General features: G+C 42.2%; 1 protein-coding gene across 1 annotated transcript in view; it reads left to right on the plus strand.

Annotated features, from left to right (window-relative positions):
* The first annotated feature begins 13930 nt into the window (after nt 1–13930).
* The window catches only part of CXADR (CXADR Ig-like cell adhesion molecule), a 55132-nt gene continuing 43726 nt past the window's right edge, over nt 13931–25336 (plus strand). The window contains exon 1 of the mRNA XM_004371347.2: nt 13931–14179. Within this exon, the coding sequence (XP_004371404.1) occupies nt 14137–14179 (43 nt within the window). The 5' untranslated portion in view covers nt 13931–14136. The remainder of the gene's footprint in view (nt 14180–25336) is intronic.

Genomic DNA, 25336 nt, shown 5'->3' on the forward strand with positions numbered 1-25336 from the left:
ATATCTCTAACAAAAAAACAAAACAAAACACTGACTTAAAACACACCCTACACTAATTTAGTCTTATTAACATATGAGAGACAACCCACAAGAGATGTACAGTGATTCCTTATCCACCACAATGTGAGAAAGTTTGCATGTCACAACATGCAGGGTCTGTGCCAGTCAACCAAAGAGCCTCCTTCTTAGCCTAGAGCAGGCATGGTGGATTGCATTTGCTGGTTTTATAATGTTGCCTTTGTTCCAAGCTCATGATGATGTCATAGCAATTGTGGATACTATCATGAATGGTTTATTTTCCTAATTACTGGGAATCTCCCTTCCACAGTCATCACAACAATTATGCTAGAAACTGATAACATTATTGTCTCTGGAGGCGTTCTAGGTGACTAACAGATAAGGCATAAAGAAAATAATTTTAATTTTATATCCTTATACACTTACTGAAATTGAATTCATATAACTGCATTACCTACTCAATAAATAAATAAAATGTAAATTAAAGGACTATTGTACTGTTCTTATAGGATTTGTAGATGGCCTTACCCGTTGCCATTGAGTCAATACTGACTCATAGCGACAATATAGGACAGAGTAGAATTGCCCCACATGGTTTCCAAGGATGTAAATCTTTACAGAAGCAGACCACTACACCTTTCTCCCATGGAGCAGCTAGTGGGTTTGAACCACTAACCTTTCAGTTAGCAGCAAGTATTTAACCACTGCGCCACCAGGGCTCGGTAGATGGTCTTACCATTATCACATCAGAATTCACAATTACCCAATTTGGGAAGATACTATTCTTTAGCCTCCAGGTCTCTTTCTGGCGTAACACTTTTACAATGATAACTCCTTCCTAAGTTATACCGCCTGCTACAACAACACCTGGGTCTCCCTCCTTCACATCTCCGAGTCCTGTCAATGCTATCCAGTGCTCCAATAAGAACATGATTGTTCTTATATAACTATAGAGTCTGTCATTCAGATCTCACACATACTTTCTTCCACAAGGCTGTTTCAAGATTAATAATCTCCTGGCTGGCCCCAACCATTCTGTGGTCACCTTCCAGCAATCTAAGATGAGGTAAATATTTTTGATGGCTCGATCAGCATTAATCCAAAGCCAGAGACTCTTTGGCACATCAGGTAGAACTCTTTAAATTCCAATAAATTGAATGCAAAATTGCATACATGTATGCAGTTATTGATTTTTCTAGTGAGAGGATCCATAACTTTAATCAAGTAACCACCCTAGAAAACTTAAGAACCATGTAGCAGATGCTGTGGAGTCCCTGGGTGGTACAAATGGTTAACGTACTTAGTTGCTTACCAAAAGGTTGGTGGTTTGAGTCCACCCAGAGGCACCTCGGAAGAAAGGCCTGGTGATCTACTTCCAAAAAACTGGCCATTGAAAACCCTATGGAGCACAGTTCTACTCTGACACACAGGGAGTCGCCATGAGTCGGAATCTACTCCACGGCAACTGGCAGCGGCAGATGTGGTAGGTGTCTGGCCCATATCCCCTCAACATTTACTGATCCCATACTTCCTATGGATAAGTGCCAATGATTCACTGCCTGAGGGCTTTCTCCAGCTGCAGGAATATGTTAGACCCTTAAGGGACAGATGAGGAAAGCTAGAGAATTAATACCTTCAGGATTGGCTTTCGACCACTGACAGAGGGGAGTTGGTGAATAAATACCCCGGCTCCTCGCCCTTCAGATAGTACGCTCCAAAACCTACTCCAAACAATCTCCCAGGTTCCCCTATTGAGATTGACCTGTTACCCACAGAGGTAATCGCTCATTAACACACACTCTATTGGCTTTCTTCACTGGCTGTTTCACTTCTCTCCTCTCCCACTAGTGCTGCCTGGGATCGCCTTCAAAATAAAAACCTGTTCTCAAAGCTGTAACTCAGGGTCAGCTTCTGGGAAACGCAGAGCAAGTGAAATCACTACTCTATTGGTTCCCATAATAGACAATCCATTCTAGCTACCAACTGGGTCATCTATACCCAGGTCAACCAATATTAAAATCAGAAGGCCTGGTAAATGAGCCCAGTTCTATATCCATCTTGGAAACCTACCTGTGTTTCACTAATCCCTCCTCATCTGGCTAAATTGGACCCTGCTTTGTATTCAACCTCAACACACCACACCACACTACAGACATCATACACATTCTCACACACACACACACACACCACAAATACATTACTCTTCTCAAGGAGCCCTGGTGGCGAAGTGGTTAAGAGCTCAGGCTACTAATCAAAAAGTCAACAGTTTGAATCCACCGGCCACTCCTTGGAAACCCTGCCCTAAGTGTCACTATAAGCCAGAATTGATTCCATGGCAACAGGTTGGTTGGTTTGTTTTTTGGTTGTTGTTGGGCACAAAAATCTAGAATATTAAGAAGAGTAAAACCAAAAAAACCCAAACTCGTTGCCATCGAGTCGATTCCAACTCATAGTAACCCTATAGGACAGAGCAGAACTGGATTCGAACTGCTGACCTTTTGGTTAGCAGCCAAGCTCTTAATCACTTTACTTAAAAATTCTCTCTTCAGGAGTAAAAAGGAGTGGCCTAGGATGCCAGCAGGCTAAATGTTTAATTTATCTCCTTATTTTGTTGAAGATTACAGTCTACTTCGTTTATTTATTTTTTGACTTGGTTGGAGGCTTTTCTTGCTTGCTGTTTTTACTTGGCTTTCATCTTTCTTAAGAGATTATTTGGAGTCTTAGAAGCTATTACAAGAGGTTGACCTCTGGAAACTGCTGGCACGTTGTTTGGTAGGTGGATTTTTGCAGTTTTGCAAACCATACCTAATTATCCATTTTGAGTTGTCATCTGAGTTTCTATTTGAGGTACCAGTGTTTGCCCATTTGATTCTTCTCCTGTCCATTAAGAAACTTTAGCGCATGATAGAGCAGCTACACAAAAAAAATTTCCAGCAAACCAGCAGCCATTTGTCAAGAGCCATATGGGATATACTGGCACGATTCACCACAAATCCATTTCTCTCCTTAATCAAGTAAGTAGGAAATTTATAATACTGGAATAGCGAACTCAAAAAAGATGTGACCGAACACATCTATGGGACACAGTCTGGAAAATTTCTACCATGTTAACAGATTCCAACATATGCATTGAGTACATTTCTAGTTGGCCAAGCCAAAGAGCACTTAATTTCCATCTGAATAAAGCAAAAACCAAAGTGCTATAAATTGGAATCACTTGAACACTTTTTGAAGCAATAACCAAAAAACGAAACCAAACCTTTTGTCACCCAGTCAATTTTGACTCATGGTTAACCTATGCGTTACAGAGTAGAACTGCTCTATAGGGGTTTCTTGGCTGTAATCTTTATGGAAGCAGATCACCAGGGCTTTCTTCCATGGTACCATTGGGTGGGCTCAAACTGCCAACCTTTAGGTTAGTAGTCAAGCACAAATCATCTGCACCACCCAGGTACCTTCTGAATCAATACATGTTAAATATGTTTTAAATGTTCTTTCCTCTTTTTTTTCTTAAGTCTTTACAAAGGATCAACTGCCACCCTCACCCCCACCCAGCATCTTCTGCCAACTCTTAAGTTTGACTGACTCACTGACTCAATAGAAATTAATCTTCCTTCAATGATACTCCTTATACTCCCTGTCCCATTTCTTCACTGTTAGCAATAGCAGCACCAGGAAATATGAAAAAAAAATCAACCATAGTTTGTTTGTTTGATTATGGTACTGCTTGATTCTTTAGTCCCTTCACATCATGTCCTCTCAGATCTAATAATTCAAACCTTCTTTCAGATCCTGGTCCTCATAACAGCCTCTCCCCCCATAGTCCCTTTGCCACTGACATTGCTTCTGACTGGAATGCGTCTTCCTCCTTTAGTTTACCTCTTACTCAGCCTTCAGGACTCAAGGCAGGTACTGCTTCCTTTGGGAAGATTTCTCTGACCTCACTGACTAGATAAAACCCACTGCCATCAAGTCAATTCTGATTCATAGAGACCCTATAGGGCAGAGAAGAACTGCCACACAGGGTTTCCAAGGAGTGGCTGGTGGATTTCAACTGCTGACCTTTTGGTTAACCGAGCTCTTAACCACTGCACCACCAGGGCTGCCATTGACTAGATAAAATCCTTCTACTGTACATCTCTCAGAATGTTCCTTGGAAGCGAGGATGGCGAGACTTGGACTTGGGACCATCATCAGGAAAGACCAATTGCTAGAAAAGGACATCATGTTTGGTAAAGCAGAGAGTCAGTAAAAACAAGGGAAACCCTCAACGAGAAGAACTGACACCACAGCTACAACAATGGACTCAAACATTCCAAGAATCATGAAGATGGCGCAGGACCAGGCAATGTTTCATTCTGTTATATTTAAGGTTGCCATGAGTTGGAGCCAACTAACAACAACATAGGCCTCCCAGCAGCACACAGTCTTCCTTTATAACACTTTTCATATGGTTAGGCTAGGTTTTATTATTGGATTATCATCTGGTCATCATCTTCTCCACTATTCCGAGTGTAATTTTTCAATGAAGCAGATAAAATGTGGAGAAAACCCAAACCAAACTCATTGTCGTCCAGTCAATTCTGACTCATAGTGGTCCTATAGGACAAGGTAGAACTTCCCCATGGGGTTTCCAAGGAGCGGCTGGTGGATTCGAACTGCTGACCTTTTGGTTAGCAGCTGAACATTTAACCCTGCACCACCAGGGCTCCATATATATGTGGAGAGGAGGGGGTATTTCTGACATAGGGAATAACATGAGTAAACAAACACACATCAAAATAAGGGGTCTGCTTTGGGAGTAACAAATAGTTCAGTACAAGTAGGCCTGGAGTTTCTAAAAGGGTGCTGAAGAACCATAGTTTATTTTTATATGCAATGAAGTTTACATAAAGGTGAAACCATGATTCTCAACAGTGAAAAGAACAGTTTTTAATAAGGGAGACTTCTTAAACCTTTTAAGTGTTTTTGAATAAAGAATGCTTAAACCAAATCAAACCTGATGCTGCCGAGTCGATCCCAACTGATGGTGACCCTCTGTGTTACGGAGTAGAACTGCTCCACAGAGCCTTCTTGGCTGTAATCTTTAGGAAGCAGTTTGCTAAGCCTTTCTTCCACGGAGCCTCTGGGTGGGGTTCAAACTGCCAACCTTTAGGTTAGTAGTCAAGTGCGAACCATTTGCGCCACTCAGAGACCTAAGGGACGGTTAACTGACCTACGGAATGCTTAGCTGACTTTTAAACTCATCAAAGTAGGAACAGGTACAATCACCTTGACAGCACGACCATGTGCAGAACAGTAGAGTTCCTCCTAGTCAGAAATTGAGAAGTTTCCTCTTCCTTTAGAGCTTGAGTTGTGAGTTGGGATAATATGTTACTACCAAAAAACCAAAACCAAACAACCCATTGCCATCGAGTCAATTCCAACTCATAAGGAGTCTACAGGACAGAGCAGAACTGCCCCATAGGGTTTCCAAGGAGTGGCTGGTGGATTTGAACTGCCGACCTTTCGGTTAGCAGCTGAGCTCTTAACAACTGTGCCACCAGGGTGCCTTCTTTCTACCAGCAATCCTAAATTAGAAATAACCAACATACCTATTAATGGCTGTCCTAGCCAGGGAGTCACCTAGCTGTCGAAAGAACAGCCTTTCCCTGCCACTTCCACTGTCCCTGAGCACTCCACTCACTTCATCTTCGGTTTTTGTTTGTTTGTTTGTTTTTTCACCATTGATTAGCAGAATGCACAGCTAATATCTCCCCAAATCCCTTAATAAGGTCACCAAAGCTGCCTGGGATCTGTGGTTCCCAGGCTTCCCACTGCTTACTGACTTGCCATTTCTGCTACTCATTCTTTCAACCCTAATTAGGGTCTTTAACCCAACTTTCCACTACGTTCTCCACCAGCATCTATCCATGCTACATTATCGAAGCATCTGCCCACTTCTTCCTCACACTTCCTTAAATGCAAATGTACCCCTTTATCCTTAACACTACAACCAATATAGAGTGGTACCACACCACAGAATCTGCAACTTGCCTTGAAATAATCTGTGTTTTGTTGTTGATAAGGTTTGACAGAGAAGTCTGGGCTCCCAACTCCGTGTCTGCGCAATAGAAGATTCGGAGTACCTAGCTGACCCCATGAATGCAAATTCCCATAGAAGTAGTCTTACAAATGACACTTCATCATGCTATAATTCAGGAACACTATAGGCTAAATAAGGAGCCCTGGTGGCACAATGGTTAAGCACTCGGCTGCTAACCGAAAGGTTGGTGGTTCAAACTCACCAGAGGCTCTGTGGGAGAAAATACCTGCTCCCGTAAATATCACAGGAAACCTTATGGGGCAGTTGTACTCTGTCCTACAGGTTGCTATGAGTCAGAATTGACTTGACGGTACACAACAACATAAGCTAAACGGGTGTTTGTGGGTTTCCTTGGGAAGTTAGCCACATTTACAGCATGGTTAAGAGTCCTTACGTGGCACAAACAGTTAAGGGCTTGATTACGAGCTGAAGGGTTGGTGAGTCGAACCTGTCCAGAGGGGCCTCAGAAGACATGCCTGGCAATCTTCTTCCAAAAGGTCACACAGTCTTAAAAACCCTATGGAGCAGTTCTAATCTGCACACATGGGGTTACATGGGTCACGATCGACTCAACAGTAACTAACAACAACAGCATGATTACTATGAGAAGTGGTGTTGACATTTACAACCAATGTAAAATAAACTAACTCCTCAAAGAAGAGTAATCTGGGTTCCCAAATCTGGATCGCCAGCCAGGCTGGCTCTTTTCTGATGTCTCCACTTGGATGCGCCCCAGGCGCCCAAAACCTAACATTTACACTCCACTAAACCGGCTTGTCCTCTATTCCCTATTAGCTAATAGCACCCTTATCCACTGGGTCACCTGAACCTAGAAACCTGAGACAGCCTTGATTCTTCCCTGTTCCTCACTGCCCACTAGGCTCAAATCCTCCTAGTCCCTCCTCTGAAATCTCTCTCAATCCTCTCTCATCACCACACTTTGAGTTCAGACCCCATCAACTTTTACTGCAACTATGACAATAGCTTCTTTTTCCTTTTTGTTTCTCCCACCCTTCTTCAGGTCATCCTTGGCAATGCCACTAGAGTTTTCCTTCCAAAACACAGATAGGATTATGCCAGGCCTCTACTGAAAAAAAAAAAGGCACCTTGGATAACTTTTTCTGCTAAACTGAAAAGCTGATTTCGGAAGAAAAGGATCCTTCCACACTCTGCGTCACAGCTGAGCACCTGGCCTACGACTGTGGCTTTTGCCGACAGCATCTCTCCAGGAGTGTCAGATGTAAGCCCTTCAATAAAACTACAGAAAAGCAGCTCTAATGCACAACCTTGCTGCCTGAAAGTGAAGAGGACTTGAAGAACTTACTGATAAAGATAAAAAACTACAGCCTTCAGTATGGATTACACCTCAACATAAAGAAAACAAAAATCGTCACAACTGGATCAATAAGCAACATCGTGATAAATGGAGAAAATATTGAAGCTGTCAAAGATGTCATTGTACTTGGATCCACAATCAACGCCCATGGAAGCAGCAGTCAAGAAATCAAACGACATATTGCATTGGGCAAATCTGCTACAAAGGACCTCTTTAAAGTGTTAAAAAGCAAAGATGTTACTTTAAGGACTAAGGTGCACCTGACCCAAGCCATGGTGTTGTCAATCCCCTCATATGCATTGGAAATCTGGACAATGAATATGGAAGACTGAAGAAGAATTGATGCCTTTGAATTATGGTGTTGGTGAAGAATATTGAATATTCCATGGACTGCCATAAGAATGAACAAATCTATCTTGGAAGAAGTACAGCCAGAATGCTCCTTAGAAGCAAGGATAGTGAGACCTCATTCTCAGATACTTTGGATATGTTATCAGGAGGGACCAGTCGTTGGAGCAGGACATCATGCGTGGTAAGGTAGAGGGTTAGTGCAAAAGAAGAAGACCCTCAACAAGACGGATTGATACAGTGGCTGCAACAATGGGAGCAAACATAGCAGTGACTGTGAGAATGGCACAGGATTGGGCAGTGGTTTGTTCTGTTGTACACAGGGTCGCTATGAGTTGGAACCGACTCAATGGCACCTAACAATTTGTTTAAAGAAATATGAGATAATTGGAAGTATAAGTAGGAAATAGGAGACCAAGCATTTGAAATAAAGATTAAACACCTACAAATAAAATATATAATTGAAATGAAAATCCACATGGAGACTTAAATAGCAGATTCAACATAACTGAAGAGTAATGTTGCTGGCTAGCAGAAAAAATGGATATATTTACCCAGAATTCAGCTCAGAGTATCAAATACTTTGAAAATGTGAAAGGAGAAGATATAAAGGATAGAATAAGAAGGTGTAACATATATCTAATTGGAGTTACATAAAAGGATAATAGAGAGAATGTGAGAAAAGCAATATTCAACAAGAATTTGAATATTGAGATTTTTGCAGAATTATGGAAAGACAGGAATTCTCTCAAGTTCAAGAAATCCTAGGCAGAATTGAAAAAAAAAACTAACCACACTGCAATGAAATTGTGGAATAACAAAATCAAAGAGACCATATAAGCAGCCAGATTAAATACAAGAACCGTTAGACTGACTTCATTAGAGAAGCAAAGGAAGCCAGGATATAGTGGAATAATATTTTGAAAGCACTGAGAGAAAAGACCCGTTAACCCTCAATTCTGTACCAAGACCTCTACCTTTCAAGAATGACAGCAAAAAGGTCTCAGGTAGAAAGGGAGAAAGATGTGGAACAAAACTCAAATTCCTAAAAAAGGCCAGACTTATTGGACTAATGAAGACTAGAGGAACCCCTGAGACAATCGCCCTAAAATACCCTTTGAACTTGGAACTGAAGCCTCTCCAGGTGCTCACCTTTCATCCAAATAACAGATGGGCTTATAAAATAAACAGTATCACTCATGAGTACCAAAAACCAAAACCTGTTGCCGATGAATCGATTCCGACTCATAGCAACCCTACAGGACAGAGTAGAACTGCCCCATAGGATTTCCAAGGTTGTAATCTTTACGGATGAGCCCTGGTGGTGCAGTGGTTAAGAGCCTGGCTGCTAAACAAATGTTAGCAGTTCAAATCCACCAGCTGCTTCTTGGAAATAACTTTTTCAGTAACTTTTAGTTTTAATCTTTACGGAAGTAGACTGCCACATCTTTATCCCGCAGAGTAGCTGGAGGGTTCGAACTGCCAACTTCTCAGTTAGTAGCCGAGCACTTAACCACTACACCACCAGAGCTCCTTCAGGGAAGTGAGATTAATGGAAACAGAACAAACAGAATGGAAATAATGGGAATGTTGACACATTGTGAAAAATGTAACCAATGCCATGGAACAATTTGTATAAAAATTGTTAAATGGGAACCTAATTTGCTGTGTAAACTTTCACCTAAAACACAGTAAAATATTTTAAAAAAGAATGACAGCTAATTAAAAATAAATATTTTTAGACGGACAACAACAAAGTTTACCTTCAAGGGATCCTCAGTAAAGGAACTTCTAAAGGACATAATTCTGGAAGAAGGAAGACGATCCCAGAAGTGGTTTGAGATGCAAGCAGGAATGGTGAACAAGGAAATAATAACAATAATAACACGTAACATAATTTGAGTACTTGCTAGGTTCCAGGCACCATGACAAATGCTTTATATGGATTAACTCATTCAAGAAAATTTCCAAGAAAGACAAGCATTTGCAGGCCCTCTGAATGCCTCACACAATGGAAGAAAATAAGAATTCTGCAGCAAACAGAGATTCCCTCCATGGCATCAATAGTTTAGCACTGGGTTACTAACCAAAAAGTTGTCAGTTTGAGCCCACCCAGAAGCTCGTTAGAAGAAAGCCTTGTCGATCTTTCGAAAGGTCGGGTCACAGCCATGAAAACCTTACAGAGGTCAGTTCTGCTCTGAAACACATGGGGTCATCATGAGTTGGAATAGACTTGACGGCAACTGTTTTTTCTTGTTGTTGTTTTGGAGGGGCAAAGAGAAGTTACTACAACCAAAATGAAAAAGCAGAGACTCCAGGTTAACGTAGGGGATCTTTAAAATCAAAACGAAGCCCATTGCTGTCAAGCTGATTCTCACTCATAGCAACCCTATAGGACAGGATAGAACTGCCCCACAGGGTTTCCAAGGAGCAGCTGGTGGAGTCAAACTACTGACCTTTTGGTTAGCAGCCGAGTTCTTAGCCACCGAGCCGCCAAGGCTACAGGGGATCTTTAAGGTAGATGTTTTGTACTGAGGGTCCACGTACAGGCTTCAAGGATGCTCGTATGCAGAATTTTCTATGCTTGTTACTTTATTCAGGTTCCATTACTTTACCAAATCCTGAAAAAGTTTTACAGCAAGTTTTTTTGGTTTCGTGCGTTTTAGCCACATAACCAAAACCAAACGCGCTGTTATCAAGTCAGTTCCGACTTCTAGTGACCCTATAGGACAGAGTAGAACTGCCCCAGCTGTTTCCAAGGAGCAGCTGGATGATTTGAACTGTTGACCTTTTGGTTAACAGAACATCCAAGCTCTTAGTCACTCTCCACCAGGCCTTTTTTAACTACATAAGAGGGAAACAGCCTTTTCATTTGTGGATTTTATAAACTTATCTTTGCATGCCCACAATTTTGGTCTGTATAAACTTATCACTTTTGTGTATTTATTTTGGAATCTGCATTATCAGGAATCTAAAAAACAAAGGACTAAACATTGCTAGGCCACTGCCTAAGGGCTGATTTATGAATATTAGGGTATTAGTGTTTATGTACATGACATAAAACTAAAAATGTGTGTATTTATAAATGTATTGCTTAGGGTAAGTAGATGACTTTTTCTCATTAGAAAAAGATGACATGTAGGTTATTTTAATGGTATTAATCTAAAAAAACCAATGTTCTGGGTAACACAAACCGTCATTTCTTGTTAAGAACAGCACTATCACTTTCTAGAAATTATAAAAATCAGTGGTGTGATGTATGATAGGAAGTTTCTGATTTCACAAGCCTTCATATTCCAAGCTGGGAAGAAGTGAAAATTTTTCATTCTTAAGTGTAAGTCAACCCCTGAATGTGTTAGTAAGATTTTAATTGTCTGTGGGTGTGTCAAAAGATCCATTACTGCTGAGAAATCTTTGTAAAGATGGATGCTTTATTAACCACCGAGTTATTTATGGCTCTAAAATTATCACCTTTTTGATGGACTGGAATTACCTTTCTACTGGTTTAAAGGTTATACATTGAGGAGTTCATAGTACTTTACTAAGACAGGACAACTCATTTAATGGTTGTGCGCTATTTGTTAGCTTCATTTGAGGATACCCAACAATGTATAATTGTATGTTCCAGAATTATGTGATTGTCTCATTACAGCAGTCACAAAGCAACATCTAAAAGTGACTTCATATGTGTGTTTAAAGAACAGTAGTTCCCTAAATAAGGTAAGCTGCTCTTTTCATAGTTACTTAAATCTTAGAGATAGATTTTTAAAACTTTGTGTTCAGTAATTTAAAGAAGTATATAAAACATTACCTCATTGCAGTGGAGTCAATTCTGACTCATAGTAACTCTAGAGGACTGAGTAGAACTGCCCCATAGAGTTTCCAAGGAGTGGCTGTTGGATTCAAACTGCCGACCTTTTGGTTAGCAGACACGTTCTTAAACACTGCACCACCAGGGCTCCATGTAAAACATTAAGTTTATAAAATTTTACATTTTTTAAAAAGTCCATTCTAAAAACTTAAGATGTAACATTTGTGATTTATTATATGGATATTTAAATGACTTTTATTAACATATGATACAGAAAATAAACATTCAACTCAATACTTGAGAGCCTATTATGTGCTGTGCTTCCATGAGCAACAAAGATGAAGAACGTGCCTTTTCAGCCTCCTAGGAGTGTTCAGACCGAAAGAAGTGGTTGAAGAGGTATGCAAATGACTACCACAGAAGAAGGCAAAGGTAAGGATTATTTAAAAAAAAAATAAAAGAAGCAGAAGAAGGAAAGGGGTTAAGATGAAAAGTCTTTTGGGCGATCTCTAAAGAGTTACTCTAGTAAATGGTTAAGATGATCCCTGAAGGGTGGATTTGATTTCTACCTGGAGGAGACATTAACCATCAACTACAGCAAGTTTACAATAAATGTGTACCACTATGAAGCAGTTAATACTAAGAAATACTAAGAAAGGTTCTCGTAAGACAGTTTGAAATAGATGAGAACAACTTCAACACTTGATCTCTTCTACTTAATTTCATGAAGTATGATGTAGTGATGGAAAATTTTACTTCCAAATATTATGTATCTACAATTATATCCAGTAGAATTCTTGTTTCCTCAACTAATAGTAAGTCCCTAGCAGTTACTTATCCTGTCTCACATCTATACGCCTTTGATATGCCAAGATTCTACTTAAGACAAGTTAAATCAGAATCACTGAGTGAAGCTGTAGCATTGCGATTTTTAAAAAGTTCTCCAGGTAATTTTAATGTGCAGCAGGGGGTGCAAACCACCAGGCTAAACTGAAGTTGGACAATTTTGGTCTTTATTGTAACTGATTTACTTCCTCTGCCCTTTCTCTTTTCTGCTTCAATAAATAAGAATTTTCCAATATTATCTTTATTAGCAGCTACCACTGAGTATTTACTATGTGCCAGGCACTATGCCAAACATTTTTTGTGCATTATCTCATCTAATTTTCATAGCAACCCCCTGAGGTAGGTTTTATTTCTAAATAACTTGCCCAGTTATTGCCCCACTGTGCCCAAGCTCTCCACCATTGCAGTACACTGTTCTCCTCTATTTCACTCCTGATATGGAACTAACTTTCAGAACGCCAAAATCTCTCTGCAGTTATAAATAAACCTTATCTGGGAGGAACAACCCCATAACAAGCAGCGAAATGACACAAGAGTAAGTTCTAAGGACATCAGGAGACAAAAACGACAGTAAAGTGTTGACGGGACACTCAAGCTCTAAATCCCCGCATCCCCGCCCCCATACCTTTAACCACACCTACTCAGCCCCATTTTTAAAACTTAGTGATCCTTATCTAACAATTTCAGGGTTAGTTGTTGGCTGCCTTGACGTTCATTTTGACTCATAGCAACCCCATGTGACAGCGTAGGATTGCCCTGTAGGGTTTTCTAGGCTGTAATCTTTAAGGGAATCATGGGAAGCTGATGGCCAGGTCTTTCGCCTGCGGAGCTCCCGGGTGGGTTCGAACCACTAACCTTTTGGTTAGCGCTGCGCTAACCAAATAGAATATCCTTTAAATGCAAGGAAAAAACAAAAAAAAAAGGGTATTTTCCAAAACCATAGTTGCAGTTTAGGAGTTCGTCATTAGTAGAGATTGGGAAGTCTCCTCGAGCCTTCCTCCACACCGGCCCTCCCCGACTCAAAGGGAGCGAGCAAGTGGGGTGTGTGCCCAGCCCGCGTCCCCCAGACTCAGGTGCGAGAGCCCAGCCCCCGCAGTAAACGCGGAGATCGGGCAGTCAGTGGTCCTTCACCCCCCGCCTTCCCGAGGGCCGGGGAGGGTGGGCGCTGGAGGACAGGGCGGGGTGGGCGCTGGAGAGCCGACGGCTTTAGCCGCCCGTCAGGGTCGTAGGGAGGCGGTGACGATAATCTGGGACCGCGCCCGGGGCGAGGGCGCGACCGCAGTTTCAGCTGCCTGGGGAGAGGGGCTGGCCCGACCCCCGGGCACAAAATCCCCATGTTTAATTGAAGGCGTGGAGGCAGGGACCTGGCTCCGGCTCGAGGTGGGCGACCGCCTCTGCACCCGGACGCTCCGCATTGCAGCGGGCGCGACAGTTCGCCGCCCGCAGGGTCCCCGCGGGCAGCCGCCGCGCAGTGTCCGGTTGCCATGGCAACCCCACGCGGCGGGTGGACGGGGAGCGCGCTGCCCGGCTGGGCCGTAGCCGGAAGTGACGCGACTTCACCTGCCGAGCGAGGGCGGGGGAGCAGAGGTGCCGCCGCTGCGAGCCAGTCGGGAGCGCGCGAGGCGCAAGGAGACCTGGACCCCGGGTGAAAGCCGCCTACCTGCAGCCGCCGCCCACGGCTCGGCCGCCACCATGGCGCTTCTCTTGCCCTTCGTGCTCCTGTGCGGACTCGCGGGTGAGTGCAGGCGACACGGCCCCCAGGGCCCCGCCGCCGCCCAGCCTGCGGCTACCCGGGAACAATGGGCGTGGGGGAGGGGGCTGGCGCGGTTTGGGGGCGCCGCGGCGGTGGTGGGGTGCGGACTGCATTGCACGCGGTGGTTTGGAGGACTGGGCGCGCGAGCCGGGAGGGTGCCTCGGCTGGGCAGGGCCCGTGCGGGGGGCGGGTGTGTCTCGAGGGCGCTGACCGAGCCCCGGGATGAGGAGCGGCGGTGGCGGGGTTCGCGGGTGGGCGCGGCGTGCCGGTGCCCCTGGTGCTCCCAGACCATTCTTTGCCGCGGGTGCGGCTGTGCTTCGTGTGCGCCTGCCCTTTCCCCTGTTAGCCTCTAGTCCTGTCCGTCCCGGACTACCCGATTTCAAGAGCCTTGGACGGCGAGTTTTCAGGTGTCGAGTAGTCCAGGCGGAGAGGCTGAATTTCAAACGCCATTATTGACTAGACACTGAGCTTTTCACTTCGGCGGATCGTCCAAGGTACCTCTAGGAAAGAGGCGCTGAAGGAACGCTACCCTAGGCTTGCTTGATCTCGTACAAGAGGCGAGTCCTGGCAAGAGCTCGGTAAAAACAGTTGGGTGAATTATGAAGTAGATCGAGGGAAATCAATAGTAGGGAAACCGATATTTCTTCAAAAACGCAGTATTGATTTCTGCCGTCCAGAGCAAAAGGAAATTTAGTAACCTGGGTTTCGAGTTTGCAATGAGCTGTTTCATTTTGAATATAAGAGGGGATGGGATGACTTGTACAGGGGTAATTCCTTCACCAAGTACGTTTTTCCTCTGCGCCTTACTCTGGGAGGGGGAAGAAAAAGGTATTTAAAAAATGCGCCGACCATTAGGATGTATAATGATTTAGACACTTAGAAAAAAACTGATCAGTTTCTCTATCAGTGTTTCAACCAACTAATCTTGTTTGTCAGGCTAAGCACTTGTCGCATTTTATATAACCAAAAGAAAAAAATCCATAGGTGAGGCCATAGGAGGCACGCTTTTTAGCCTCCGGGAGGATAATAGTGCTCTGTAAAGCAGGATCGGGTGGCTCTTTTCTGCTGGGATGGCTCTCTGCTTCCTATTGAAATGTTAATTCCATTGTTGGTTGCCACAGCTGTGAGCATTAGTCATGGGATGAACATTCTATTAACGAGTCAAATCTTCGATCAGGGAGCCCTAGTGGCAATGATTCAGCGCTCCCTGCCAACCCAAAGGTCAACGGTTCCAACCTGCCCAGAGGCTCCGTGGGAGCAAGACCTGGCGATCTGCTTCCGTAAAGATTACTGCCACGAAAACCATATGGGGCAGTTCTGCTCTGTCACATGGAGTCATTATGAGTTGAAGTCACCTTGACTGCACCCAGCAATCCTTGATCAAAGTCTGTAGCACTACCGTCACCTTTTTGATACATATAATTTAGACTTGATTTAAATTTCCAAAGTAAAGCTTCCTGAAAAGATTAAGGTTACATCACCAGGTTACATGGTACGTTCCCACCTTTGTTTTGTCAAGACCGAAACTGAAGTTGAAGCTGGCAATGTTTATCTTAGAGGAAAAGAGCGTTTTAGACCACTTTTAAAACAGAACTAAGTGGAAGGACATAGAGGACATTTTTCTCCCGGGATGTTCAGATAATTCTATTTCTTTTTTTCTGGAATGCATCACTTTGATGGACACAATCTCAGCCAACGATATTTTGATGCATACAAAGTCATTATGCTCAAAACGTGTACACCAGGGTTCAGTGAACATCTCCTTAGAGGACAATGTCTTTAGCTACACAAGACAACTATTTTTATTCTAATTGTCCATCTTAGAAATCAACACAGAAACTGTGTAATTGATACATGGCTTTGAGTACTTCATATATTTCTGACCATTTTAGGAATGTGTTGCTAAGAATTCAAGTTCAAGTCATACTACTAGTAACAGTTTACTACTACTACCACTGCTGTTTATAGTAGTGGTAGCAGTGAAACAGTAGTAGCAGCCCCAAACCAAACCCATTGCTGTGGAGTCGATATCCAACTCATAGCGACCCTACAGGACAGGGTAGAAATGCCCCATCGGATTTCAAGGCTGTAAATCTTTACGGAAGCCGACTGCCACATTTTTTCTCTTGCAGAGTGGCTGGTGGGTTTGAACTGCCAACTTTTCGGTAAGCAGCTGAGCACTTAACCACCGTGCCACCAGGGCTCCTTGTAGTAACAGCAACAGTAGTAAAATTAATCCCTTATTTGAGCACTTATTAAATGCCAGGCACTGTTCTAAGAGTTTTACATATACTCACTCAATCTTCCTAGCAACCTTGGAGGGTATGTATTATAATTATCCTTGTTGTACAAGTGGGAAAAACAGTGAGGCCCAGAGGGGGTAAATAGCTTAGCTTGCTAAGGTTACAAAATTGCTCCCAACCCTGTGCTCTTATCTGTGCTGGTCTGCCTTTCAAACAGCCAGATACTTCTCTCTTTGATTGCCTCTCATTGATGTCCTAATGTCTACCAGTGGTCATCTGTCATTTATTAAGAACCTTTTGTTGGTATGACTTTGTGCCAAGCACTGAGGGCTTTTATTACAAGCCGTTTAATTTCCTGATCTTAGTTAAATTCTTTCAGAGTTGAGACTGTGGTTGTAAACGGACGCGTGCACCCACAAGTTTCGGGCGCTGTTGTTTTTCACACTGTCAGTGTGAGTGGAAGTAAAAAAGAACTGGCCAATGATTCTGGTCTCCCAGCCATATTTGATGATGGGCAAACCGTTGTCCTCTCTATGATGCTTCAATTGCTTTATGTGTTAAGAATGAGAATCATGCTATCTCAGAGTTGTAGTGGGGAGTACAGATATTTTATCACTTGGCTTTACCTGGAATCTTTTCCTTTACATAAAAAAAAAATTAAGGTTATTAGGTGTGAACTTGATTTCCTCCATGTGCCTCCCTCTTAATAGTTATATTCCTGCCATCATACCACCATCAGAACAAAAGTTGCCCCCAAGGCTAGCCCCCCTACATTGACCCCTTACCCTATTGTGGAATTTCCATCAATTACCAAATATATCTGTTGGCCCTAGATCAAAGGGCAGGAGAACTGTCTGTGTTGTTCGCTATTACAGTCCCAGTGTTAGCTCATGGGGCATGGCTGATAGCAAGGGTTCAGCAAATGTTTGTTGTATGACTGTTTTCAACCTGTCCTCTGCTATGTATACACACATATGTATACACACAGTTATGCACACACATATACGTGTATGTACACCTTCTCACTTACCGACTATCTTGTTATCTGACATTTCACATTTACAACAGTAGTAAAAAAAAGTCCACTCTTCAACTCTTGTGAATTAACGACGTACATCTGGTAGTAACGAACGCTGAGGCGCAAGGCGAGGGTAACGCTGGCTGTGATGGTTAAAGTTATGTGTCTCCTTGGCTGGGCCATGATTTTCAGTGGTTCGGCCGTTATGTGATGATGTAATTTGGCAGTTAATGTAATGATGTAATCATCCTTCACTTTGTGATATGTGGTCATCCTACATTTTTACATAATGCCAGTTTTGCATAATGACCTGGTCTTTGGAACTAAGTATACTGATACGTGAAGAAAAGGTTGTGTGTTTGCGTGTATGTAGAGTGCAATTCGATCTCCCTTTTTCTCCCTTCTTGTCCTAGAAAGATTGTCTTTAGAGTGATCATTCCACTAGCCCACTAGCATTGTCTCATTCTGTTGTTAGTGTAAAGAAGTTGAGACTCTGTTTTATCTCTGGCCTTTTTCTATTCTACCCCCTTGCTTCAGTTGCCAAAGGTGACAATAAGCCATGTGTCAAATCCGTCATCCCTTTAGAGCTCCTTCACATCTCTTTTTGTTCTTTCCCACCCTGTTGACCTTCCCTTCACTGCCTGCCTTCTCCAGTAGTCAGCCTTCCCCATGGTTTGGCACATATCCCTTGTCTCAGTCTTCATCTTAAACCTGGGTGGCCTCATCTACCATCAGGTACCCTCCAAGTAATTGCTTATAAATATTTCCAACTCAGCCCTCCTCTCCTTTGAATCCTGAGCCACTGTTTCCAACTGCCTAACATTCACCTTCCACCTGAATGCACTTAACCTCATACTCTGCATGTCCCCCACCAAACTAATCAGTTTAAATGACCCAGTCATTCAGATATTTATTAATGGTGTACTATGTACTATGCCCTGTGCTAGGTGCCCCTACAACTGAATAGGATTTTGCAAGATGCAAAATGTTCAGTAGAACATCCAGGCAGATGGTACAGCTTTTGTAAAGAGAGATCTGAAAGGGCATGATATATTTTGGGAGTTGAGAAGTTCAACATACATAAAGAATCTAAACAACACTTCTTAAGCTTTAATGTGCATATGAATCATTCTGATTCATTCTGAGATTCTGCATTTTTAACAAGTTATGTGGAGCCACTGCTGCTGGTCACTGCTACAGCTACACTTTGGGTGGACAGAGATCTAAAGGCTATGTGGACAGGCTTGATAGGAGACGAGACATGTCTGTCAGGTATTACTCCTTCCCCCTTCTGGGTGGGCTGGGTGGTGCAAACTGGTAATGTGCTTGTCTGCTAACTGAAAGATTGGCCGTTTGAGTCCACCCAGAAGTGCCTTGAAAGAAAGGCCTGGTGATTTACTTCTGAAAAATCAGCCACTAAAAACCCTTCAGAGCACAGTTCTACTCTGACACACATAGGATCACAATGAGTTGGCAGCTGGTGATGGTGGATGCAGCAGTGAATGTAGTCTGGAGGAATAAAGAAAAGAGGAGAGGGAAATGACCATGAGCTTAAGTTTGGACAGGTTGTATTTGAGGTGCCTAGGGGTTATGGTAGTAAAAATGTTTAGTAGGAAGTTTTAAACAAAGGACTGGATCTCAGGAGAGAGGCAAAGATTAATAATACAGAATTGAGGATTGCTGCTGATAAGTGGCATCTGTGTAAGGTTGACCAAGAAAAGCAGGTAGGACGAGAGAAGATGAATTATGACACTAGGAACAGCAACACCTAATTAGTAGACAGAGGATGAGGAACCTGGGAACAAGGAGTGATAGGAAATAGAGGAGAATTAGAAGGTGCTGGTGTTCTAGAGACTGATGAAAAATGAGGCCAGTGGGTCTTATCATTAGATTATTGATAATATTCAGGAAGTTGTTTCTGAAGTGGTGATAGTGAAGCTAGATTTTTTTTTTTAAAAAAAACTGTGCTTTAGATGAAGGTTTACAGGACAAACTAGCTTCTCATTAAACAGTACACATATTGTTTTATGACGCAGCTAGATTTTAAGATGTTGAGGAGCGGGCATCAGGTAAATGGAGAATGAGAAAGGTACTTTGCATTTGCAGTTGGGTTTGACAGCAAAGGGGCCGTGTGGCCTTAATTTCAGAGGGAAATAGCAGACTCCAGGGGAGAAGGAAGAAGCCAGTCAGTAAGAACTCTCTTAACTTTCCAACACCGAGACTTAGAACCTTGTTGATATATCATTCTTCCTTCCAGCAAAGAATTATCCTTTACCTTCTCGGGGATGTCACTCTACTATCCCCTCTCTTATATCTGGATCCCATCAATTTTTTTTTTTTTTTTAATATTTTGTTGTGTTTTAGGAGCCCTGGTGGTGCAGTGGTTAAGCACTCGGCTGCTAACTGGAAGGTCAGTGGTTTGAACCCACCAGCCACTCCACGGAAGGATGTGGCAGTCAGCTTCCATAAAGATGGGTCAGTTCTACTGACCTATGGGTCAGTTCTACTCTGTCTTTTAGGGTTGCTATGAGTTGGAATCAACTCAGTGGCAACAGGAATAGGAAAAAAAATTGTGTTTTAGGTGAAAGCTTACACAGCAAATTAGTTTCCCGTTCAACAATTCATAACACAAATTGTTCCATGACATTGATCGCTATCCCCCAGTGTGTTAGTACTCTCCCCATTTCTACCCTGCCTTCCCCCGTCCAGTTTCCCTGCCCCTCCTTGCCTTCTCATCTTTGCTTTTGGGCAAATGTTGCCCGTTTGGTCTCATATAGTTGATTGTTCTAAGGAGTACATTCCTCTTGGGTGTTATTTTTTATTTTATAGGCCAATCTATTATTTGGCTAAAAGGTGACTTCCAGGAGTGGCTTCAGTTTCAAAGAGTGTTTTAGAGTGATAGTCTTGGAGGTTCCTCCGATCTCTATCAGTCCAGTAAGTCTGGTCTTTTTTATGAATTGGATCCCATCAATTTTAAACAAGCTTAAGTATCCTGCCTTATATCCCTTCAACCCCAAATGCATTTTAGCAACTGCTGTGTCTCTGTTTTCCTTCTCAACCAGATTACTTGAAGGAGTTGCCTACATTTGCTGACCCCATTATTTTCCTTCAGGTCCACTCAGTCTTCACCGTTTGCAGTCTGGCTTTCCCCCACCTCCACTCCTGTGAAGCTGCAGTTGACACTGTTTCTGTATCCAGTGGACACGTCACACTTTTTACCTTTGAACCACTCATTGCAAATAGCACTATGGAACCACCTCTTTTCCCTTTCCAGATATTCTTCTCCTTTTCCTTTGTGGGCTCAATGTCTTCCTTGTACCTTAGATGGTGGGGTTCCTCAGCCTGTGGCTTCAGTTACCGTTATGTGCTTCCAGCCTCCAGTTTTTTTCTAGCCTCTGCCGTGTTTACCCCTAATTTCAAACTGCCTATTTGACGTCTCTACTTAAGACTTCTCATAGGTACCTCCAATCAAACCCATCCAGACACTGTTCTGTGTCATCGGATGGCATTTTCAGCCACCAAAATGCCCAGGCAGAAATTTGGGTACGTTACTTCACTCTTGGTGTTCGCGCACTTGCTCACATCCAATCATTTTCTAAGTCATGTGTGTCCCTTCAGTCACAACCCATAGTCCACATTATACCATCATTTCTTCAGTTTGTTGAAGGAGCTTCATAATTGGCTTCTGGTTAAGAGAACTCTTCTCTGTGCTCCAGGCACATCTCGTTACTGGAGCATGTCCTAACGCTTTTCCAGCGAGCCTTTATTTTAATTGTTTTCTCTCACCAGAGACTACGTTTCATGAGGTCTGTTTGATCTTCTTTCTATTCACAGTATGTAACACTGTGCCTGTTCATTGAATAAATGGGGAAAGATGTTGTAGACAGGAATTTGTGTTTGTTAGTTTGAGGAAAGGCCTAAAGGGAATAGAACAGATAGATTTGAAGATCAGAAAGATTTGAAGATCAAGAGAAGATATTTCCTGCAGTTGGAGAGCAAGGACAGGCCCAGTATCCTGCACAGGTCAGCTTTGTATGTGCGTGTTTTTCCATGAGTTCAGTAACTGAGTGGATTTATATTGGCGCTCTAATCTCAAATTTGAATCTCTTTGCAGCTTTTTATTTCCCCTCCCCTTGTCTTCACCTTTCCTCTGTCGAAAATACACAAGTCATTATCAGGTGAGAACTTGATGCTTTCTGTAGTTAAACAAGGGAAAGAATTAAGGTTGGGAACTGATGACTCTGTTCATTTGGTGGCCAGCAAGTAGTGGATGTGAAGTTTAAGATAGTTACTTAAGTAACTCAGAAAAAAGATTATCTAACCAAGAAGCGCTTAATGGGTTTATTGTGCTGCCTTTCATCTACCTTGCATTTGTTAGGGAAAAAAATCTAACCATCTGTCATAAATTTTAGGCTGATTTTGGACTTAGATTGGTTTCTATTAAGAGTGTGGGCTTCGTAGAAGGACAGAGCAGTAATCTTTTCTAACTCTGGTTTCCCTACCCTTTTTTTTCTATCTGATGTCTTTGGTGGGGCTAAAATCAGAAATGGAGGAGTGTCGGGGGCTGGAAGAATAGCATCTGGGCATCTGGAAGTTGGAAGTGAGTTCATGGTTTGGTTCGGCATTCTCTTGGGGCTGTATTATTGGTGTTCTTTTGTAATTGTTCACGTTTTTGAATCCATTACCATCTCCATGTAAAAGAAAATGGGAACAAAGTTGAAAATATTTCTTCGTGGTCGGTAATGGCTGTAGAAGACACATGGTCATTTAAAAAAACACAAATGAAAAAACCCAAACTTGTTGCCGTCAACTCTATTTCTACTCATAGCGACTCTATAGGACAGAGTAGAACTGCACCATAGGGTTTCCAAAGAGCAGCTGATGGATTCGAACTGCCAGCGTTTCAGTTAGCAGCTCTTAACCACTACGCCATCCCCATGTAAAAGAAAATGGGAACAAAGTAGAAAATGTTTCTGCATGGTCGGTAAGAGCTGTACTAGGCAAATGGTCATTGGGGGATATTTTGTCTCTTTTGTGCCTTCCCACTTGTCTTTTCAGTAGCCTTTTTTCTCTCACTCACCTCATTGCCCCACCCATTCTGGTTTCCCGTAAGGAGTTAGCCAAGTAAGAATTTAAGCCTTAAGGGTCTTAGTTGACTCAGCAGTATTTGCATTTAATTTTAATTGGCAGAGTGCTTGTAGAAGACTATTTTCTGCTCTCTTGACAAAGGGAAAGTAGGATAAGGGAACGAGATAATAATAACCAAAAAAAAAAGAAAAAACACCAAACCCGTTGCCGTCAAGTCGATTCTGACTCATAGTGACCGTGTAGGATACAGTAGAACTGCTCCAGAGGGTTTCCAGGGAGCGGCTGGTGGACTCCAACTGCAGAGCTTTTTGGTTAGCAGCTGAACTCTTAACCACTGTGCCACCAGGGCTCCAGAGATAATAACAGCAGTCTATTTTTAGGGTAGGTATGAGATCAGTGGCATGACTCAGTTTGTCATTTGGTAGTTGGTGAGAAGAAGGACTAACAATCAAATTAATGTTTGCACATCCAGAGACAAATACCATTATCTCTGGAAACTATGAAATTATTGTCATTTCTTCAAAGATTTTTTTTACAAGTTGGAATGGGAATACTTTGATTCCATTTACTTCTAAGAAATAAAAACTGTGTGCAAATTTTAAAAAGAAACAATGTAACTATCATGGTTACTTTCCATACTGTGTGTGAATTTAATAGGTTTCTTCTCCAAAGGAAGGACGATTTGGCTGCACAGATAAAGTGCTCTCCGGAAATACCAAGGGACATCCAGATGCAGTGAACTGAATTTGTTGAGCAATGTCTTTGTTCTGTTGTTCCAGTGAGGCCTCAGCCTCTTTCGGATTGGATTAGCAAATGGAAGAGTGCTTTGAACTCTTTTGAGTACCGGGCAGTTCCCAAAGGGATTTTCTCTAATGGACCAGACAAAAACGTTGTTTGACTTTGTTTTATGCTGGAGGTAGTTCTGCAGTAAGAATTCAGAAGACTCTGTAGCCTACCTTTGTTATACAATGTGAAATCTGAACTGTTAAATCTTGGCCAGAAAAGTAATAGTACTTTATGCTTGAATCCACTCCCCTGACAACCCCGGGGGTAGGAAGAATACATCACATTATTCTCATTTTATAAGAATCAAGTCCTAAGACCAAGGCCTAAGTCCAGTAAGTTGTGGTGTTGGCCTGTAACAGTGCTGTCCAAGAAGAATATAATGCAAGCCACGTGTGTAATTTAACATTTTCTAGTAGCCACGTTAAAAAGAAAATAACTTTAATATATTTTGTTTAATCCCATATATATGGAAGATATCATTTCCACATGTAATCAAAATAAAAATATTATTGATGAGATAGTTAATTTTTTTCATACTAAGTTTGAAACCTGTATTGGACTTAACAGCACATTTCAGTTTTCACTAACCGCATTTCAGGTGCTCCGTAGCCATTTGTGGCTAGCAGCAGCTGTATTGGACGACACAGGTTAGAGCTTGGAGCTTTAGTTCTGTTCCCTTTCCACCATATTCAGTCCTGGAACATTCACAGGTACGGTGTGCCATCAAAATAGCACCCGTGCAAAATAGCTTTGTCAAATGGAGCATCCCTTTGGAATTGCTCTTATGAGATTTGACCTCTAAAATAATTGTTGGTGTCACATAGTATCTCCTCGGAAGGAGCTAAATAAAGTCTCCCTCATTTAGTTTCTCGTAATCATCAGAGCATTTGTTACACACAAAATGATATCAGTTGTCCTTATTTTATAGTTAATACGCGTTCACGTTTATATAGCAGAAAAAATAAAATATATGTACAAAACATCATATTTTTACCTTGCCTATGGGGGAAATAGGAGCCCTGGTGGTGCAGTGGTTAAGAGCTCGGCTGCTAACCAGAAGGTCGGCTGTTCAAATCCACCAGCTGCTCCTTGGAAACCCTGTGGGGCAGTTCTACTCTGTTGTGTAGGATTGCTATGAGTTAAAATCAACTCGACAGCAATGGGATGAATGGGGGAAATAAATGCATTTATGGAGATGTACAAAATAAGCAGGAATAGAATGGCCTCTGGTAATGGTTGCTGGGGATATGTGAATTCATTTTGGGATGTAAGGAATTAATGCCAAGATTGAGGCAGTCAGTTTAGAAATGCTCACAGCAGGGATGATTTTCTTATATTGTACTTAATCTTAGGATTTTCCATAAGGAGATGCATGGTTTACTCATTTTAGTATTATGCCTGTTTCGTTGGTTTCCTGTTGTCTGTGATCTCATCTCTTCAAGACACTTGTCACCTGAGGTTTTTTTTTTTTTGGTCAAATACTCAGTCATTTTTCCTGTTTCATGTTGATTAAATAGAAAGAGAAGAGAGTCTGAGGTTTTACAAGCAAGGAGGCAAAGGAAGATTTCTTAAAATGGAGCAGTACAGAGTATTCTCTGAAGGTGATGAAAATATTCACCATGGCAACCAGAGTGCTTTTCCCATAATGAAAAATATCCTATTTGCATTTGTTTTACCAGAGAGTTCTGAAATTAGCATCTGTGTATTGGAGAACATGGGGGAATATACTATATTTAAACTGAAAAGAAGTGGATTGGAATTGAAATTTGAATGCTTCCCTGAGATAGAGAGAGAGTGTGTGTGTGTTTTGGGGTGCGAATCCAGTTCAGCAAATACTTACAGAAATCTATCTGCATGTCCACATTCTTCATTTCTCTGTCTGGCCTTTCATTATCCATTTTTCCTGTCCTGATTTCTATATTATTAAATATTTTTTATAAGCAACTTCAAATCCCTTTAGAAGACTGTTTCCCACCTTGTATCCTTTTTTTTTTTTTATATTTT

The sequence above is a fragment of the Trichechus manatus genome, unplaced genomic scaffold (genome assembly GCF_000243295.1).
Source record: "Trichechus manatus latirostris isolate Lorelei unplaced genomic scaffold, TriManLat1.0 scaffold00012, whole genome shotgun sequence".
Lineage (NCBI taxonomy): Eukaryota > Metazoa > Chordata > Mammalia > Sirenia > Trichechidae > Trichechus > Trichechus manatus.